Below are 21,628 nucleotides of genomic sequence, written 5' to 3'. Positions count from 1 at the left end.
AAGGAGTTTCAGGATTTTATATAAATATAGAAGTACAAAGAGGAACTGAAGTACTAAACCCATGTTACCATGGACAGTCTATCTCATATTTGGAACAGTAATTCATAGCTGCTGAATTTCCCTAAGCAGAATCCACGGACTGAGGAGGGGGAGGTTGAATCCTGACAATCAGAACTTCACTGGGGCTTACTTACCAGAACAGCACTTACTCATTTATTTTTCATCCAATATAAATCATGTTAAGAGTAAAACAGGGCATTCAGCATTTTCTGACTCTAAGAGAGGGTTCCAAAGTTAAACTGGAGAACAGGGTTTAAAAAAAAATGGCCTTTTCTTGATGCAATCATAATGTGACTGTTCATAAGACATCTCATCTGATGTACAGTGGTTGTTACCAGAAAGTTTGCACTTGTCAACAACTAGCAAAATGTAGTTATCAGACATTTATGCTATTTTTACCTTCCAAAAAGAAAGCTTTGGTATAAGATGTGTTTGCAAACTTCTTGTATTTAAGTGTGGCCATTATATAAGTACTTTAATTTACTTCATTATTATAGGAATTTACTAATTTGCATGCAATCAGGGATCCTGAGAGAAGAAAGATACTTCAGAAAAAAAATTTCTCAGAGTGAAGGGAAATGCTGAATGATCCCATGACAAATATGCTTTTCTTGTACAATAAAATAACATTTTTTACCTGAAAACACAGTAAAATGGCTGATGGCTATTTGCCTATCTTCAGTGTCACAATAAAATATTTTAATCCCTTTAAAACTCACACCTGATTTTCAAGTATTTTTCAAACTCTGGTTGAGATACAGAGGAATGTAATCCTGTATGAGTGAGCACACTAAAAACTCTCCTACAGGACTGGATGTTCGTTCTGTGGATGGGGTTTCCAGTACATTCAAAAAACACACACTGTATATTTCTTATGCAAAATATTTAGGTTGAGGATAGTACAGAATTTGGAATATATTCCAGACAAGTGGCTCTTTCTTTTTCCTAAGTGTATGCATCATGTAAACCAGTCCCATTGATTTATATTCACTTGAACAGATCAACTTTAAAACTGGCAGAAAGGGTTGTTTTCAAAGGACAATTTTTTCAATATACTAAGTAGCACTGGTTCAAAGTTCCCAATAGAACCTTTAAAAAGGAATTTTTAAAGTTTTAGGTTATATGAGGTCAGAATAGGCAATAAAAGTCACAAGATTGTGATGGCATTATTTCAAGATAATAATCTTATTTTAAGATATGAAAATACTGAAACAATCATGCCAGTATAAGAAATAATTATACCATAATTCATAAGTGCATAATTTATCAAAACAATAGAGCAGTCATGGTTAGATGCAACCTAATACTCCTGTATAAGATATAACTACATACTGTACAATTGTTCCTTTTTTATAATTATTTTTACACTTAATCCTCATCCAAATTAAGCTGAGTACTTCTATGTATGAATGACTTTAGGAAATAAACACAACTCACAACAGGGCTTTATTACTGCTACTGCACCACCATGGCATGCAAGTAACTATGTAGTCAACTATAAACAGTAAAATGTCATCATCTTCCCGAAATAAAAAGAACATAAAAAATACAGATATAGTAGTAAACATCAATTATCTTTTATATCTTTCATATTTACCAAAAGTCTATCATTACATGAGACATTTATACCTCTGTATCACTCTCCTGTACTAGGATGGTGGCAAATTTGGAGTTAAACTATACTTTCAACAAGCTTGTACAAAACTACTAGTTTCATATTACACTCTGTCAAGTGTGTAATGCATAAATGAGAATATGACACATCTGCTACCTGCCCCTTAGCATTCTCTTACTCTTTTATATGTTCATGAATTTTGAGTAAATAAAAAGACCAAGGGCCATTAAAGCTGGTTGCCAGGTTATCTGTTGTGGTTACTGAACCCCCAAAAGACTACAGTCCTTTAGAAAGGAAACTTTCTTTCATCTGATTTTTGTTGTTGAGTACTGATTGTGTGAGGTTCCACACTGGTTGTTGGATTTGAGAACTAATGTTGGAACCAAGTTGGATTTCAAAATATTTATTTATTTCTTTATTTATTTATTTACATTGGGCAATTCCTTAACAGGTGCTAAAGTGACAATGAGATGAAATTCTGCAGTTGTGAGGAAAAAAAAAAAACTATTCTGTATTACAAAAACAAGAGCCAAAGTGCTGACTGGGATTCATTTCTTCTGCTTGGAGGTCAGGACAATATATAGATACTAGCAAATTTCAATAATGAAATGGGAACAGGTTGAACAACAGCATGTTCAACTCTCCTTAGATTTGCAGTCTTGGAGACTCTCTTGGAAAAAAAGATTGTAAAAGCAGCTTTTCCATGCTCAATTAATTTTTCTGATCATTTAGCTGGCATGGAGGATCCTCTTTGTAAAATATATCATCCCTAATTCTGGACAAACTCTGAGGTACAGAAACGAAAGCCCACCCATCACTCTTCTGCAGCCCAAAATATGTTTATGAGGTTTTTTTCAATGCAAAGAAAAAATAAATCATGAAATGCTCAAATCATAGTATTTAATAGAATTATCTTTCAAATATTACATGTGGTGTTCTTGGGATACACCTTTGCTGAATTCAAAGGCTGCCTACCTCTTCTGGGCAATGATAAAAGAACACCTAAATCCAAATAGTTCTCTTTAGTTCCTATTTGCTGGAAAGAAAGCTTAGTGCCAATTACAAGGAAAGAACTGTACAATTCCTATTACATTAAGCTACACAAAAATTTCCTTTACTTTCTTGGAACTTGCTCCATTTTCAATTGTACAATTTGCTTCTACATTACAAAAAAAAAGTGTTGTTTGTTTGTCCTAGTTCCGTTCAAGGATTTTCCCTGCTCTGATATGGTCAGGAGTAAGAATACTAGGTATTTTATTTCGTATTTTGTTCATACCAGGATCCACTCTTTTTATTAAAGCTCATCAAGCATACTCATAGCAACCACAAGTTTGTTCTGCTTTGGGGGATAGCAGGCTGTGTGACTAGAACAGAGCACAGTACCTCATGTGTTCATTCATAGATTTGCCTCCATAAAAACTGAGGCTGTAGTATAGCTTTCAATGGAAGCCATTTAAAAAGAAAACATTACAGAATATACAATTGCAGTTTTTGAATCTCAGACACAAGTTCCTTGACGTGTTGAAAGGTGATGTTTTCGATTTCTGACTCCTGAACTCTTATCTTTACAGTCCGCAGGCTTCTGTTGTGAAATGTCTATCAGAGCACTTGCAATTGCAAGACCTGTAAGATAAATAAAGGAAAAAAAAAATTTAATGCGCAGCTTTCCTGAGAAGAATTCCAGAGCAGCGTGATGGTTTCTTTCAAGCAAAGTTTTTATCGTTTCCCAGAAGTGATCAGTTTTATTTCGAAGTTAGATAACAAGTTCTCACTTTCTTAAATGCTACCTGGTAACAGTGAAGAAACAGTGGAAGGAAAAAGTGCAGTTAAGACACCAGACTGGAAATAAGGAGAATTGAGTTCCATTTGTGACTCCTACTTATTTGCTGTGTGATCTTAGCATGACCTCTCTTTATCACCATTTTCTTGGTTATGTGGGCCAGAAGCTTTCTGACATGAATTTTCTCATAGTAAATGTTTGTGCATTGCATTTAGAAATGGACAAAACTATCAAATGAGAAAATAAGAGAGAAACAGAAACTGCAGTTAGGATAACATTGTACCCATGAATATTTGCCTTTGATATATATATATATATATATAATTTATGTGTATATATATGCCTCTCTAATTAGGGAATATTCAGAGGTTAGTATTTAACACAGCAAGATATGAAAGTACCTTTATCTTTCTAGAAAGCCCAGATCTGTAAACAAGCAGTGAGCCGTGATGGTCTGGACAAATTCTAAATGTTGTCAACTTACCGAAACTCTTCTTTTTTGGATTCTGGTTAATTTGTTGATATTTCATGACCTGTTGTAATCTTCACAGGGTATTACCAAGGGCATGGACAGGCAGCTTAGGAATCATAGAATCATAGGATATCCTGAGTTCAAAGGGATCCGCAAGGATCATCAAGTCCAGTTTCTGGCCCTGAACAGGACAGTCCCAAGAATCCCACCATGTCCATTGTCCAGATGCTTCTTGAACTCTTTTAGTGCTGTGACCACTTCCTTGGGGAGCCTGTTCCAGTGCCAACTACCCTCTGGATGAAGAATTTTTTTCTAATATCCAACCTTAACCTCTCCTGACACAACTTCAGGTTGTTCCCTTGGGTCCTGTCACTGGTCACCACAGGGCAGAGATCAGTGTCTGACCCTGCTCTTCCCCTCATGAGGAAGTTGTAACTACAATGAGGTCTCCCCTCAGTCTCTTCCAGACTGAACAGACCAAGTGACCTCAGCCACTCCTCATTTGGATTCCCTTCTAGACCTAAGAATTTAATAGTCTAAGAATTTACTCTTCCATTTGCTCGCTACTGCATACTTTCTAGAAATTAGTGACTTTTGAAATGCTGTGATTAACAACACACTTAATACATGGCAGTTCACACAGGTGATAACTGCAATCCAATGGATTAGGAGTATTCACACCATTCACATGTTCTACTGCAAAAAAACCACAAAAACCCACATCTACATATACCCAAAATGTAAGTAAGGATAGTTCTCCATGCTGCCCAAAACATCCCATTCTCCACCCAGTAACATCACCACTCTCCAAAGAAACCTTTGAAGATACTTTTCACCATGTCTAACAGGCAGTCTCTATTTCTTATCTCAGATCTATATCAAACTCAATTTATCTATTACACCGAATCCAATTTTGCAATACTTTTCATGCAATCCCTCAGCACTTATCTACAAAGAACCTGTGCAAAAATTTTTTTTCCACTAACAAGTGCTGCTACAGTCTTCTTTCATAATGTAAGACACATGGTCAGATTCGGTTCAGGTTTCCAGTATCCTAAAAAAAACTATGCTATTGCACACTGGTAACACTACCTTTCTTAACTCACAAAAAGTTGCAAGAATTAATTAATGTGCATCCAGCCTTTTAAATATGCATAATACTGTAAAACGCTACGTACAATTATCATTGATACATTTCAGGATATGTAAGAGCCAAGATTAATCAAGTTGTTTTTTCTCACATACACAGATATTTCCTGGCATGAGCCAGTGATGCCTTAAATTGGACTTTGACAAATTAAATTGTTGAAATCCTTGAGGCACCTTTAAGCAGTATCTGGTATTAGCAAATTCAGGGATAAAACCTAAATAACATTTTGATGATTGCTTACATGTGTTCCTATCTTCAACAGCTAGGCTTAGGGACTATGCTAAACAGAAGGGGTATTACTAGTGAACAGATTTTGCAATTTCATAAGCTATTTTAAAATATATTTGGATGTATTATGCTAACCCCACTTGATATAGCAATTAACAAAAAGGAATCCTTACGTCTAACACTGCATACTGGGATGTACTGGCATGTTGATAGAATTCCATTTAAACCACCTCACTACAGAAGATCATTTTTCAAAACGTCACACAAATCATCTGATGAAATTCATTTATGATGTTCTCTATGCCCAGTGTAGTTCCTTGTTATCAAAGCAATACAATTAACTGGGGGAACAATTCATTATTGCAGACTGGCAGTCTAAAGGAATTTCATTTACCAAGTCAAGCTTGTGCACAGACACTTTGAGCAAGGAGAATTTACATCAAAATAAAACAGAAAAAAATGCTGTCGCTTAAATATTCATTAAAATCCCCCAAACAATCCAAAACATTCCCTTGATTTTACAGGTTTTTTATCTAAATAACAAATGTGAATACATTTACAGTCATTGAAGTTGGAATTGTAAATTGTACAGTGCTCTAGATGCGTTACCTCAACTCCTAAGTTATTACATTTACCCGCCTTCTCTGAATGCTGCTGTTTAAATATCCTACCTAACATCCAAACTGGTATTTTCCAAACCAGTACATGGTCTCTGGTTGCTTCTGACCCTTGAGTAACGTGGCAGAAAGGAACAGTGGAATCAGTAAGAATTCCACACGGAGACTCAATGGGTCACTTCTAATTTCTGGAAATTCAAGCTTAGTTGCAGAACCAGCCCCATTTTTAAATTTAGTTTATTTTTCTACTAAATGCTATAGAAATAACCTGACCTAGTTCTATGCAGCTCAAACAACCTCTAGCTTGTTTTAAGGATACGTATGCATAGGTCATTAAGAAGTGAGCCCAGTCAAATCATAAGTGGAAAGTATATTTTTGTAAGAGATAATTGCATCCACAATGAGGAAAACACCAGAGAAAGCAATATGAACTTGGTTATCTTTAGCAGAACTATTGTCTTTCCTAATGGAAGTTAAAGAGTAACAGTTTATTTTCAGGAAGTGTCTAATCATAAAATTACTGGGGTGTGAATTTTTTCCTTTTTTTTTTTTTTTTACAAGAGTGCAAAACTATTAATAACTAGAGGAATAAAATACAGCAAATCAAATGAGATTACCTTGAAAAGCGCATTCACCATTTATATACAAACAGCCTTTTAATCCTGCATCTGAAAAAGTCATTCATTCTGAGATGCTCTCCTCCCAGTCTCTGTAAAAACAGGCAGTACTATATATTTTAATTTTGCAGCAAAACAGCTTCATTAGGCGTGAAAGGTTAATTGCAGGTTTAAGTGCAGTTCGGGGAACAGTGCACGGGTCTGTGGTGAATAGCACAGTCTGCTACAGGAAGGCTGAGTGCTATAAACTGTTTGCCCTGCTGAAATGTTTTACTACCTCATTTACTAACTGTCTTCTTTTACTGCTTGTATTTGTAGTTCTTCTAAACCTTTAATAGCTACAGTTTTATTTCACTGTAATCAGATTTAAATGGAAATACCCATGCTGGGATGTTTAAACATTTTTCCTCTGATTGTATACAACTACATTTGAACTGATGTAAGGCTACACTATCCCTAATAGTAGAAAAAATCTCTACATTGAAAAATTAGTCTTACTTGCTGGTGTGCATATTTAAAGCCTTTTTTTCCTCCTCTATTGTTCATTTTAATGAGAAATGCATCAAGTTCCTACTATCTCCTTTGTTGAAAGTAAGGGAACAAAGAATGACCTCAGATTTGTGGTTAGGCAGGTAACTGGAAATGTTTCCTTTCAATTTGAATATGCATTATTCAGACATAACATTTGGATAGATGTCTTCACTTGATTAAATTTCTACACGTCATTGTTATGCAGAATCAGAACATTCAGAAACCTGAAGACAATAAAATAACTACGAGTCAGGCAGATCAATTAGATTTCTTTGACATTTTTACCAAAATTATAGTCATTGTTTAAGGTGACTTTAAGCAATGAAAATAAAATGCCAGCTGCCATACAGAGAGACTTAAACAGCAAAGACTGGGTAAACACTATATTATTAAAGTCACAGCTTCACCCTTCAGTGCCCACAAGTCTTTATGTTCCTTCCATCTGTCGATTCTTTAAAGCCTGGCATTACTGTACATGCTCACCTCATAGTGGACAGAGTCCTTTTATCATAAAGGACCTGTTACTCGAAATTTTTCCACTGTAGATTTATTGAACACGGAAATCTGTAGAAATGGATCTGAGCTGTTTGAAGATACCCTAAATGATGAGAATAATAGAGTGTGGTGCCTCAAGAAGGTGATCATAGCACACAGTGAAGCCAATGAAGATAATTTATTATTCATCAATAAAACTACCAGTAAGAATGTAGGGAATTTTAATGAGTTATGCCATTTATCAATATTTCAAGTCTATAAAAATAGTGTTTGATAAATACACAGTGTAGATCATGTGTGCATAACTGGTATATACATATACATATATATATATATGCAAAAATTATGTAATAATGTAACATAAACATGCCATTATGTAACCATTTATATATATATATATATATATACACACACACACACAGAACTTATATACAACCCCCAGTTAATAATGAAGTTTTATATTACCTGTTTCTTAATTTGAAGAAATAGATCACATTCACCATAACGTTTATGGATTGCACACATTTATTCTTCAGAGAAAAAAAAAGTGTTATAATGTCTGCAATAGTGGGGGAACATAACATTCTAGAAGGAACATAACATTCTAGAAGATTGTTACTAGGCAGTGTTTCTGAGTACCCACAGAAAAAATTCTCTTACTTTTATGAGACATTGTGCTAGAAATAGTCATACTCTTGTTTAGTTGTTTGGTAATAGTTTCACAATTTTCTGGTTGTTCCTGTGTTCTCCACCAAACTGCCTCCAAGCAGAACAACTCAGGCTTAATTTTCATGGCTGAAAAGGCCAGCCTGTTCTTTGTGCTGCATACTCCTCTGCTATGGATCAAGTCATGTTGGGAGATATCCAAAAGGCACATAAAGTGGAACCAGAACAAAATTTGGTATTTAAAAATGTGATGCACAGAGCCCCCTCCTAAGCAAGTGCAAACCTGATTCTCGAGTCTCTACTTTCCAGGAGAAAAATTTAGAGTCATCTGAAGTTCAAGACTGTGCATAGCTAGAAGAACACCACAGATCTAAGTTCATTTCAAAGTCAGAAAATAGTCAAATCCTTCATGTGTATCCGGGTTTCCTGATCTGGCAGGTGTGCCTAGACAGTATCCAGAGATCGCAGACTTAGTCACAGAGAAAAATAATCATAAGCATCTGCCAAGAAGAGTAAATGTCTTCATAGCCTGTCATATTGAATGTTTTTTTATTTGAATTAGATTATTTTTAAAAGGACAAGCTGACAGCATCTCAAATTCACAGTCTTTTTATGGGTTTCTCTTCCTGTTTGGTGCATGAATGTGTATTTTAAGTTGACACTGCTCTTACTTTCAGAAAGATGTATTAAACAAACTAAGCTAACTAGGAAATTACTTTGGGCAAGTAACCCCATCATTTTTTTTCAGTGATAATTTTTGCTAGATGGGAAGACAGCCAAGAGGCCAGGAGGTATGTTTTCCTTTTCTTTTGCATATAACTTAATTAAATAAGTAAAATACGAGACAGAGCTTAAACCATAACAATAATGAACTAAATAATGATAGTGTGGAATTAAATAGCCACACACTAGTAGGGAGAAGATGTCATGCTCTTCTTTATTACACCTCTGCTATTTAGTAATAAGAGCTATCTATAAGTGACTAAGAAATCCTTGTTCCCAGAATAGACTTATAAATTACCTGCTGTCAGTTTGTGGGAAATGCAGACTATACAATAAAGGCTCTTTGAAGAAATGTTCAGCCTTTCCCAAATTTTCTCATTTTGAAAAGGAAATGGCCCTACATATTTGTGTGAAATATTTGTGTTCCATGAGGCCAGTGGTGATTTTTTTTTTCTTTTTTTTTTAATGCAGTCAGGCAGATTTCCTTCCCTTTCAGAGTGAGATATCCATAGTTTAGTCTGAAATCCAGGTCTGTACAACATCTGGTGCCTTTAAACTATCCAGCCTGCCAGTGACTAAGAGACAGCATGGCTTGTTTGGCCTCTCTGGATATGGACAAGGGGAAGTTGACAATGCTCTCTGGGATGCCTCAGTGTCCTGTTGAAGTGGACCTGGTGGGGAGTTAGAGACACTACAGTAGCGGGACTGGGGCAGCCTAACATTGATTAACTGAAGTTTTATTCTCCCACCCTCTTTTCTCAACTCCAGCCCTCCTGGAACACAAGAACCATGGGATCATCAAATTGTTTAGGTTGGAAAAGACCCTTAGGATCATGGGGTCCAACCATTAAGTTAACACTGCAAAGCCCACCAATAACATGTCCCTGAGTGTCACACACACATCTTTTAAATACTTCCAGCAGTGGTGTTTTCACCACTTCCCTGGGCAGCCTGTTCCTGTGCCTGACAACCCTTCTGGTGAAAAAGTTTTTCCTAATAGCCAATATAAACCTCCCCTGGTGCAACTTGAGGTCGAGTCTTCTTGTCATATTTTTTTTAACTGAATGATATTAAAAACACCTAAAAAGGAATAATCTCTACTTAGAATATGTGCAAATCTCATGCAGATTAATTCCTTGCTGCTCTGCCACTGTGTATTACACATCATGTGTTAAAATGCAAGTAATTACACATTTTTCCTACAATGGACAGTAATATTTTAAACATTTGGATTACATTTTCTGTTTGATTACATCTCACTTCCATTGAATAAGTTATCCATATGTTATGAAAAGCATCTCTATTCTTGTGATGTTGTGCAGCCGTTTAATTTGTTTTCAAGAAAATCACTATAAACTAATTTGCTACTCTGCAAGAATTTGGTGAGATGCATTAATCACGCCAGAATCTAATTTGGTCTTGTAAACCTATTTCTGTCGAAGAGAAAAAAGTACTCAGAGTACTGAAGAAGCTCTATTTTCACTTACTTTTAGCAATACCTGGTTTAATACAAACAAAATCATCATTGGTTTTGTTTAGAATTCAGTATCACAGTTATGGGCCAGGTGGGGTTAGTTTATGAACCCCTCTACAGTAATTAGACATGTCTGGATTGCAAAAGTCTCCTCCAGCCTGGCTCACTCGAGGTTGCCTGTACAGCATTATTTTACTCTTTGCCTCTATCTTCAGCAAACTCTTTTTATTTGGATCACAGATGCCAATCAGAGCAAAATAAAGGTATGAAATCTAAATAAAAAATTGTGAACTTGAGTTAAAATATTTTAAAGCTTTAAAATGGATGCTTTAACCACGCAATGAAAGTTAGAGCCTTACTATACATCATGAGTGGGATGAACACCTGTGGGACAGAGACCTCTCATCCATATAAACAGAGTGTGACTGGCCATTATGACAGAGCTGAACTATATTTCATGCACTTCAGTAATCAGAATATCTGCGTGTGTGTGAATTTCCATGTGTGAGCATCTGGGAAACAGAGCAGGTTGGAACAAAACTGAGCAATCAGGAGAACACTCAGAAGGAGAAAAGGCAGCAGTAGTCACTGGGGTTTGCTTCCCTCCAGAGGGGTCTTGCACAGGGTGATTTAAAGCAGATCTCTTCCTGTCTGTAGAGGAAATCTGGGGTGATAAACCTCGCCAGGTGAAATTCAGTTTTTATGAATACCTCCCTAATGTTCCATCTGGGTGATAACATATACTGTCAGATTTGCAGCTTTACTACTTTCCTCTTCAAGACAAAACACACCACCTTAAAGACAATAGGTTTAAGGGCCCAATAGGGGCTAATTCTACCCACACTGGAGATAAAACAATACTACTTACATTACCATTTACTTTTAAGGAAGAAGATTAGAACAATAATCCTCAAAGATCCTTTTTCTCTCTCTTGCCCCCTTTATATTGCAGGTGCCAGCTTTTTTTTCCCCTTGTCAAAAGTTTTATTTAAACCAGAAAGTACTGAATACGTTCATGAAAATAAATTATTGTAGTTCACCAGAAATTCAACAGGATTGCAGCTTAATCAGCAGTAGGCATGATATCTACAGTGCTTTTCCATACAGAATTCTCATTTAAAAGTTCTGCTTTTGAAGGTTTATGAGGTACTGGACTTGTTTTCCATATTCCAACATATGTTTTCCATATTCCAAGAGATATCATCACTCTAACCACTGTTTTGATACTAATTTGGTTCTGGCCAAATGGCAATGCCAGTTTTTCAGTATTCTGCTGATTTCCACAATTATATATTCAGACCTTCCCCTGCTACGTAGCCAGGAGTCACTCTGACAAAACAAACGATCTTGGGAGGGTAACACAGAATTAAGTCAACAGGACAGAAAGCACGCCAAGAATTTTGAACCATATTTTGAAATATCACTAAAGTGACAACTTCAGGGTCCTCAGGATCTCTAGCAAGGGTATTTGTAGGTTCAGTGCTATTAATGCCCAAGAACAGTGAAAAAGAAAAGAAAAAAAAAGTCACAAATGTCCTGCTGTCAGTATTAAGGTGGCTCTGTCAGCAAATCTAGCATCAGCTTATAAAGAAAATTGATTTTTATTAATTTCAATAGAAAAGCTTGGTAAAAGGCCAAAAAGTTCACACCACAAAAAAAATCCCAACATTTTAACCCCCAAAGATTTTATACAAATAGCCCTACCACAATTATGGTCTGCACTGAAAGAGAATAATTCTGAATGGGACTCCAGTATAGAGAGGTAAGCTACACAGCTACTCATTTATTCTTTACTGATTCTTCTATTTTACATTGAAAACACCATGTTATGACTATAACAGGCAAAATTACACACTTAGACCTGTCAAACTTTATGGAAATAGGTTTCCATTTTAAACACTTCATTACATACACTTACTTGGTACTGAGCAGTCAATACAGATAAGTATCAGTAAAATGGTAGTAGAAGAGCACTGTTTCTGCTTGTGTGACACATGCAGGTACAGCAAATGCCTGAAACTGAGAGATAGTAATACAATGGCTGCAAATCACTGTAAATATATTATATGCCCTAGACATGTGTCCTAATTTGGAGAGGAAGAACTGGAAAACTGATAGTCCATAGTCACAGCTTGCCATCTACCTCTATGTGTAGTCACAATCCAACAAGTAGCACTCATTGTCTCATCCACCCATTAAATCAATAAAATTTTTGAAAACAAACAGCCCACAACAACAAAACCCCAACTATTCTTGTAAAAAAGGATTACCAAATTATAACTATTGCCATTTAAAACATTTCTCTAAATGCTTGCAAAAAAAAAAAAAAAACAGAAAGATTCTCCTGGCACACCAAATTCAGGTTCCACATTCTTCCTTTTAGGATTAACATACACCAGAGATACAGAAGCTGTGAAATACTCCCCTCAGGATCTGATCTGGCATAAATCTCAGCCTGATTACCACACCCACTTTTAATACAACTCATGGCCTGTTGAAGAGGACTCACACTACTAAATGGATGTGCAAAAAAAGGCAGAAACCAAGTGAAAGATACAGTCCAGAAAACTTCACAAAGCCCATTTCCCAACAATGTCAGCTCCCTGAAGATGCACTCAAGGAAAATACACCTTCTGACACTAAAGAGTTACTGCAGCAGCCCATTCTCATCACTATTCATGTGAGTAAGAAATGGCAGAAATGAAACCAGGGACAAGAAGATGTGGTAAGAGATACACAATGCTTCGAGTTTTCCAGCATCAGGATGGTTCTTTTAGACAACAGGCAAAATTCAGAGCAATTCTGTGCATTGTTCCAAATATTTTCATCAAAACCTGTGTGTGCTGTACAAAGCGTCATGCTGTCCTTGTATTTCCAAGATGTGATAAGGAGCTAGTTTTCATTTAAGCATTTTCAAAAAAGCTCTTACTGTGTGATGAAGGAGAAACAAACCTTCTGCAGGACATTAGAACTCCCTCACTGCAATTGTGCTAAATCTCCCATCTGTTTTTTTAAAAGCAGAAATTGCACTGAGGCTTCTATTTGCTATTTAACTGCTGACCTTTTTCCCCCCTCTATTTTTTCCCATATGCTTTTTGATCACATGTGAAAAACTTAGCTTTGGTTCCCTTTTTTCCTGATATTCTGTATTTCAACTAGACTTTAATGGCTGTATATACAATGATAATGATCCAAGAGTGTTTCAAATGAAATCTGTTTTGTACTTCCCAGCTTCTGAGAACTGCTACAATTTGAGAAACTTTTGTCTGAACCCCTGAAGTGCCTTCTATAATAGAATAATATAATAAACCATGAATCTGCTCTCCCTTTGCTGTGCAATACACCATTCTGTTTCCTACAGTCTGCTGCATTACGATTTGCAACTATAAATAATTATCCTAAATTATAAAGATGTAATATAAAACTATAAAGCAATACCATTAGACACCATACACTCGAGACTCTGAAGCAGCCATAAGACATTGATTTTCATAAAGAATAGGAAAAAAGGTGACAATGAAAATCATGGTTCATGCTTAGGATTGGTTCATTAAAAGCTTGCTGCAATTTTGGATGCAAAGAATGAAAGTAGCAAGTAATCAGTGGCAAACCATCTTTTTTTCTAAAAGGTGGAACACCAAATTTTATGACATCTATCTTAAAAGGTGGGAGGAGAACAAAAGGTATGGTGGGAATGGGACTTTACAACATGTGAAGTTCAGAATTATAAGGTATTATCCCCCAAAAGGGGAAGAGCCAGACACAAGAGGGATTCATATAAACCTCTGTAAGGTTTGTGTCCAGATGCGTGACCCTGTGAGTTGGTTTTTCATTTGTTCTGTCTGGTTTGGACAATATAACAAGAGGAATGTATAGGATTTCTGGCTTTTTCCTACACTACTTTCCAATGCCTTCCTTCCAAATAGCCCTTCATTTTCCATTCTTATTTTTGATGCTTCTTTTTCTGTTGAGCTTCAGTCAGCACAACATTTAATTGCCTTTACAAAATACTTCCAATAATCAGGAATTCTCTTTGTGAACCTGAAGTTATCTACTAAGACTACTCTAATTCCTTTTCACTTCCTTTTATCTCTTTGCATTGTACTAGTGTAAGAAGGTGGTACGGTAGTTTTAAAAGTTGCAGACATCCTAAATATCGCTTTTATCATTTGCCCTTTTCATGACTTCTCATTTTAGTGGGCAATTCTTTTCCAAGAAAAATACACACATTCAATATTTGCAAAGAAATATAAAAATAACTGTTCATTTTTGAACTATGACCTAATTATTTAAGAGCAATGAAGTAGATTGTGAACAATCTAAATGCAGCCAGCCTTATTTCATTATTTGAGTCCCACATGTGCTTTAAGAACAGTATTTACATTCAAGATTTTAAAAACTGTATTCTAACTAGTGCACATTTCTCATGCAACTTCTTCTCTTTGATGAGTTTAATAGTGCATTCTTTAGTCATGCTGCAAAAGGGACAAAAACGTGTTTTCCTCGCCGGGGTGGCCTCAAGGATACAGCTATCCTTTGTGCCAGTGTATGGAGCTGCTAAATATCCACAGAGGCTGAGGCAGTGGGGTTTATGTTCTCTCCAGATCCACTGGGATGGGTTTCAAGGTGAGGGAAGTAAGGCCAGGAGGCTCTTGCAGGAACAAACAGCCTCCAGAGTGAGGTAGGTCATTTCTGAGACTGTTAAGAGATCTAAAGCTTGGTAGGAGAAATCTGAGCCCTAAAAACAAATAGAATTTTCACACTTTTTTTCCTCCCTCCAAACATTAGCTCTTTCAGGTCCTATTTTAGAGCTTTCATTTACAAGATCAATGTTTAGTGACCTTTTCATAGTGGTTTAAAAATGAAGACAAGAGATGTGTCCAGGGAAGAGAAACTGTATTAAAATATTGAGCTTGTTATCTCCAAAGTGCTATACACAAATTAACTAATACATACTAATACAGTGATTAGACAGTTTGCCTAGGTTTAGTTCAATGACTGTGCTTCCTAAGGCCACCACTGAATGAGAGATGGGGTGGCATCACACCACAGCCAACAGCTCTCCTTAAAACATAATGTGCTTAACCATTGTGTATTCTCCTCTGAAAATAATCTAAGTCTATTTAGAGTACTGACATGATTTGCAAAAAACACATTTTGAAATCAAGGTATGTTTTGACTTATTGAAATACTGCAATACTAGACAGAACCAGAATGGGTTGTTGTTGGCTGGCTGGGGTGAGGATGGAGCTACAGACATTTCACCTGGAATAACTCCTGTGTTCTGCATAAACTCACAGGTGATGACTCCTCACAGCATCTTCTCAGGAGCAAATAGCACAGAAAGTACTTGAAAACGTTAGAGGAAAGTTCCATCCCCTCCACAGGGCTGTCCATAGGCTCCCTCCTCCTTTGTGGAAAACCATAACAGACCAAACAGACTTTGCCTGTGGCTTCCCAGAGGATCACACTCCATGGACACTTGATTTGCATGCCCAGGCTAGATTAGGTACGTGTTTGTACACCTCTCAATGTAATGAAGTCCCGCACACAGTGGGGACGTCAATACCTTGAGAATAGAAATAGTAAAAAAACCCATCAACAGAAATCAAACTGGTAGCATCACAGGTACCTGTGGAGCTTTGAAATAAACACAAGAAAGCTGGCACAGTATCACTGGCATGATGTATTCTGAACCAGATTGGAAAAAGCAACCTGGAAAAAACCCAGTGTGATTATAATGAATGAGCCTTTATTCCACATATGAAAGTGCTTCTGATACTGACAAAAGGAGGAACAATATTTATCATTCTAGGATCTAAGGGGACAAAACAACAATATTAAATCATGAAAGGTTTTGTTTGTGAATTGGCATTGTTTTCTGTCCCTTGTGTTACCAGAATGATAAATGCTTTCCTTTGTATAGGAAAGAAAAGACACTGGATGTTTATTATACATATACTTACACCATAAATTTTTGAGATGGTTGGTTGGATTCTCATTAATAAAAATATTTATATTAAAGGTGCTAATAAACATTTGGGGGGGGAGGGTGGTTTCCTATTCCACGGTTTTATTTGAGACTCTCCTTCATGATAGATATTGTAGTTTCTAGGACAGATGAAACAAGATTCAGTTATCACAGCTCTTAGGATAACTGGTGGGAATATTCCAGAAGCACAATGTGATCAAAGTGGATGGAAAAGCAATACCCAAATGACTAAAGGCAAAACTGTGCCAGTCACAGAATTACAGAAAGAGCTGATATGTATGAGACATACTAAACACTTGCATTTGAATTTTTAATATAGAAAATAAATGTCACAGCATTTTCATGAAGAATCTATTAGTCTTGAATGCAGCTCATCTGCTACTCATTGCTATGGTTTATACCTTAGACTTTTTATCCAGCTTTAATTCCTGCTGAACACTTGAGCAACTGCAACGTCTGAGAGGAGGTTATGGATTTTTTCATATTATCATACTTTTCTTACATTTTATGTTTTCAAAGGCTCGCACAGAGCACTCCAGTGATCCCATGTGAATTAACACACTTTGTTGCCAATATTTTCAAATGCAACCAATGTCTCCTGGTTTGCACAGTTCAGGATGAATATGGTGCATCACTGTGCCATCTAATGTGACTCAGCTCTGAGAGCTTCAGGGCTTGGCTCTGCCTGAGAACACAAGGCTGAATTTTTTACTGAACATGTAAATAAATATATAACTGGTAAAATTCCGTGCATGCTCTGAGTGCTGGGCAAAAGTTCCTAGAGCACAGCCAATTTTCCTGCACAGATTTCAATTGCTAGGTTAGATGTACTTCAGAGTAATATTTAAAATTGCACAGAATGCTCTATGTGTGTTAGATATTACAGCACGCATGGATAGAATGGCTCTTCAGAAGAGTGTGATGGTTTTCATTTTATTTTTGGGTGCAATTGCTGTTCCTGTTACTCAGCCATCTCCCTGTAACTTCCATCAGGGATACAGCTCCACTGCCTTGTGTGCAATATGCGAGCACTGCACCGCAGAGCTTGCAGCACTAACACCTTTGCACTGCACTTAAATGTTCATGGGAATAGAAACTTACTCTCAGACATCCTTAACCCACAGACTTTTAAATTCAGGCTGAACATGAAAATTTAGCTGGACTTTTATGCAACAATGGACTAAGCAATAAAAGTTCTGCAAATCCCTACCAGCTCTCAGTTACACTGTGTAGTTCAGATGCTTCAGGTGATATTTCTGACATCCTGTTCCACAGCTATCACCAAGAAGCCCTTTGTGAATGACTACATTAATGGTGTGTAAGAAAGAACACCATCTACCTCACTCCTGCCTATCCACATTGGCCGTGCAGTTCTAACACAAGTAAAAAAGATACTGTTTGATACTAAAAACTGTCAATATAAATGCTTCATAGATCTATGGAGCAATAAAACTGCATTATTCAACTGGTTTGGATTGTTTGGGGTTTTTTTTTTTTTGACAGAGAGAACTGGGCTAAATTATTTTGCCAACTAACACATGAGTAAGCCACAAAATTCAGTTACTTGAACTAGCACAAAATTTCCAGGAAACTTTTAGCACATGTGCAAACAAAGTTTTGTGTAGCAAAATAACATATACAGACATCACAATGAAAAGTCAGGAAGTTTCCAGATTTTGATAGATTTCAGGTTGGATGTGTCAAAAGATAAGCCCTGATGCTGGCAGGCAGTCTCCCTTGAAAATTTAGATTTCATGTACAGAGATCTTCAGGTAAACCAATTTTTACTTTCACCTCTGCCTACAAGTGCTGGTCTCAAAGGACTTCATTTCAGCCAAGACCTGTCAAACCCCCAAATGCTTTTCATTACTGAATTCCTTCTGCATGTTCTGTCAGCTGTGTTAAAATAATAAATTCACAAGCAATTGATTTTTGAAAAGGGAGAGAACCACTTGAACTCATCTCCTGATTTTGTTATTTCAGCATGTAAATTTTTTATTTACATATTCAAAATTGTAGTTTGAAGTCTTTTTTTTCTATGCCCTTTATGGGGTTTAAAGTAGCAACAGGTTCAGAGAATTCATAATAAAAAAAACCTTCTCAACAGAATGACTCTGAGATATCAGGGGTGTACTCCAGTGAGTGCATATTCTCTCAAATCATTAATATTAATTATAATTCACTCACAAACATCCAGCACATACTAGGTGCCCTGGTGATCTTAATTGGTGCTATGAAAAAAGGAAATGATTTCTTACATTTTGATGTATGTGGGGAGAAGTTCAGGACATTTCTAAAATCCCTTGGGAAGGTGATTTTGTACAGTTTTTGTCATTATCAAGGGAGGATAATACACAAAAGCCATAGTGATGGATTAAGAAAGTAACAATGGTTATTTCACCTAAAAAGTAGAAAAGAGTCTTTTCAAATTGTGTGTGTGTGGAAAAGGAGCTTAGTTTGGACAAAGCAGTTGCAAGAACACCTTAATGGGGGACAAGAAAGCAATTAACAAAGAAAAGTCACTGATGCAAAAGATAGTCCTGGAGATTAAAATCTTATTGAAACAAATGCTTCTCCATTTGATCATAATGAATTGAGCTGAAAGATCTGCAAAACCAGTTCACTGAACACGAGAAGAAAATAATAATTTGTTACCCAATTATACTACAAAGCTTTCTGCCCAACATACTGCTCTACAGCATTAGTTAAATAGAAATAAACTGAACAACACCATAGTAGAGTTAGGCATAATATTATTTGAAACTGCAGTGTGATAATTAAGAAAAAAATATATACAGCCATATCAATTTTTACAGCACTCTAAAAACACAAGATTATGCTTTATCCTGGTGGAAAAACAAAATATTCAAGAGAACAAGAGATGAAATGGGCATAGCAGGGACAGATGAAGCAAACAGTACAGGGAAGAAAGAGGCAGTGGTGGAGGTAAGCTGAGCATGGGGCAACAGGGGAATAGTCTGAGATGAGATAAATTGGAGAGATGGAAGTGGGAACGATAGGGAGTGAACATTAAGAAGTGCAGACTGAGAGAAGTACATTACAGTGCAGGAACAGATTGCTTAAATTCGAGAAGTACATCAGATCAGGGTAGATTGGGTTTTTAGGATGGGGACGGAGATCTCCAATTCATCCCATCTGACTTTGGGCACTTAGCTGAGACATCCAAATCTGGAAGGGTTCCCGTCAAAATTTGAAAAATCAGTGGAGAGGCCCATCCAAAGAGGAATCAAGGCTCCAAGTGGGCTCAACTGCCCTTTGACAGAAGTGTTAGGAAAGCATAGGAGCAATCACATCGATAACAAATCCAAAATAATATGCACAGATTATGTGAGATCTTTGGATTAGATGGGAGTACTATAAAAGAGATTAAAGCAGGACAAAATAAACATAAATATCTGAAAAAACAGCTGTCATAGGAATTGTTATTGAATAGGTTTTTTACAGTGTCCCGCTAACAGGTCCCATATTTTTTCATCTTGACATTTATGGGAATATGTGGCAGTGATGGGTAGGCACAACAGAACAGTCAGCAGTGGTGAGGATGGCATCCATAGAAAAAAAAAATCTCTTAAATTTTCATTTTCTTACCAGTTGCTTTGCCACTGGAACAAAATATGAAGTTACATGTCTGGGACAAAAATGTGAGCTATACCAAAATCAAATCAATGGCTTCAGAAAGGCTCTCCACTTTATACTCAGGGAAGAGGAAGGGATTTGACTGCATTTTGGAAGTTCTGAGGAAGTAAAGACCATGTGCTAAAAAGGCTCTTTCATGCTTTCAGCAAGACATATTTAACACACATGTCTAAAGCCTAAACTCAGGAAACCTAAAGGATAGGAGCTTAAAGGAACTTTGATAAACAAATGATCAGAGCAGGTAAGTTAACAATTTGCATCTTAAACTCTGTGAAAATAAGGAATCAAGCAGACAGCCTGGAAAGACAACAGAGTTGGAGTCAGTCCATCTGAGAAACCAACATGACAGAAAGGCACTGGAAGGAACACACATAGGTGTGAGCAATTACAAAAACAAATTATCTGAAAATACGGATTTCTTCACTGTCTAGTAAATAAAACCATTTTAGCAAATGAAACAAAGACGCTTCTAGACTAGAAAAACAACATTGAAATAATCAAACCATCCATGTATTTTGGGTTTGCTGGTCTGTAAACAACCAACACGAATCCCATCTGAAATTAAGCTGTAAATATCATATTTTTTCAGATCATCTACTTGAATTTCAGTAAGGAAAACTTTGAAGAAAGTCAGTTGCTTGTTCCCACTGCCACAACATTTTCTAATACTCCTAGTGATGTGCTGAAAGCTGAAAGTGTGTAATTAGGCCTGATGAACCATGTCCCTTAAGAGGGACAAACTCCATGTTTGAAACTTAAGTTTGAACAAAAGACTTATGGGCAAAAGGAAGCAGAAAATGTATTGCCTACAGAAAGGTCTTCCTAGATTTGAAACGACAGACAAAAGCTTAAGTACATCAAAAGATGTAAAAAAAAAAAGTTGTAATTCTTGTTTAAAAGAAAAAAAACCATAGGAGTGCAGCCCTTCTGAGACCCCTTACCTTACTGAGTGTTCTGCTGTGAAAAAAGCCCTATTCTCATGCCAGGAGTGTACAAACCCTGTACAGGAACCAGACAGTGAACATCTAGTCAGACACTGTGGTTCTTACTGCCATAATGAAATTATGCTTTAGACATTTTCTGCATGACTAATCTCTCTTGATTGCATTTTGAAGCTTTGCAGCAAATGGTGAATTATGGATGCTCAAGGCCTCCTCTTCGTGACTCTGCTGTCTCTGGTACGGAAGGATCACTAGACTTTGGTGCACAACTTCTGCTGTCTCCACTCATCACTGTTAGATCATTCCTAGTCTTCCCTGGGAAGGATATGATAGATCCAGAGAACCTCCACACTGGGCTCAGTGCCCTGTGGAGGCCTCATCAGGTAAGCTCCATTTCCACCCTAGAACAAGGAGCTTTGAAGGGAACTGGTGCAGTCCTAGGATAACACCATCCCCAACCTGCCAGACCAAATATTGAAGAGAATTGGGTTTTCAGCACTGAAGGAAAGGACAGATCTCTGCAGATTTCCTATCTCTCAGACTTTTCCCTCTTGACTTCCAAAATATTCCTCATATTGCTAAGCTTTTCCTGAAGGTATCCACACACATG

General features: G+C 36.7%; 1 protein-coding gene across 1 annotated transcript in view; it reads right to left on the bottom strand.

Moving 5' to 3' along the window:
* Window positions 1-1,235: 1,235 nt before the first annotated feature.
* Window positions 1,236-21,628, bottom strand: part of ATRNL1 (attractin like 1) — a 439,114-nt gene continuing 418,721 nt past the window's right edge. Inside the window, exon 29 of the mRNA XM_082285771.1 lies at window positions 1,236-3,298. Within this exon, the coding sequence (XP_082141897.1) occupies window positions 3,174-3,298 (125 nt within the window). The 3' untranslated portion in view covers window positions 1,236-3,173. The remainder of the gene's footprint in view (window positions 3,299-21,628) is intronic.

The sequence above is a fragment of the Coloeus monedula genome, assembly GCF_965178545.1.
Source record: "Coloeus monedula genome assembly, chromosome: 8".
In the NCBI taxonomy this organism is placed as follows: domain Eukaryota; kingdom Metazoa; phylum Chordata; class Aves; order Passeriformes; family Corvidae; genus Coloeus; species Coloeus monedula.
This window is presented reverse-complemented; position numbering and strand designations above follow the sequence as displayed.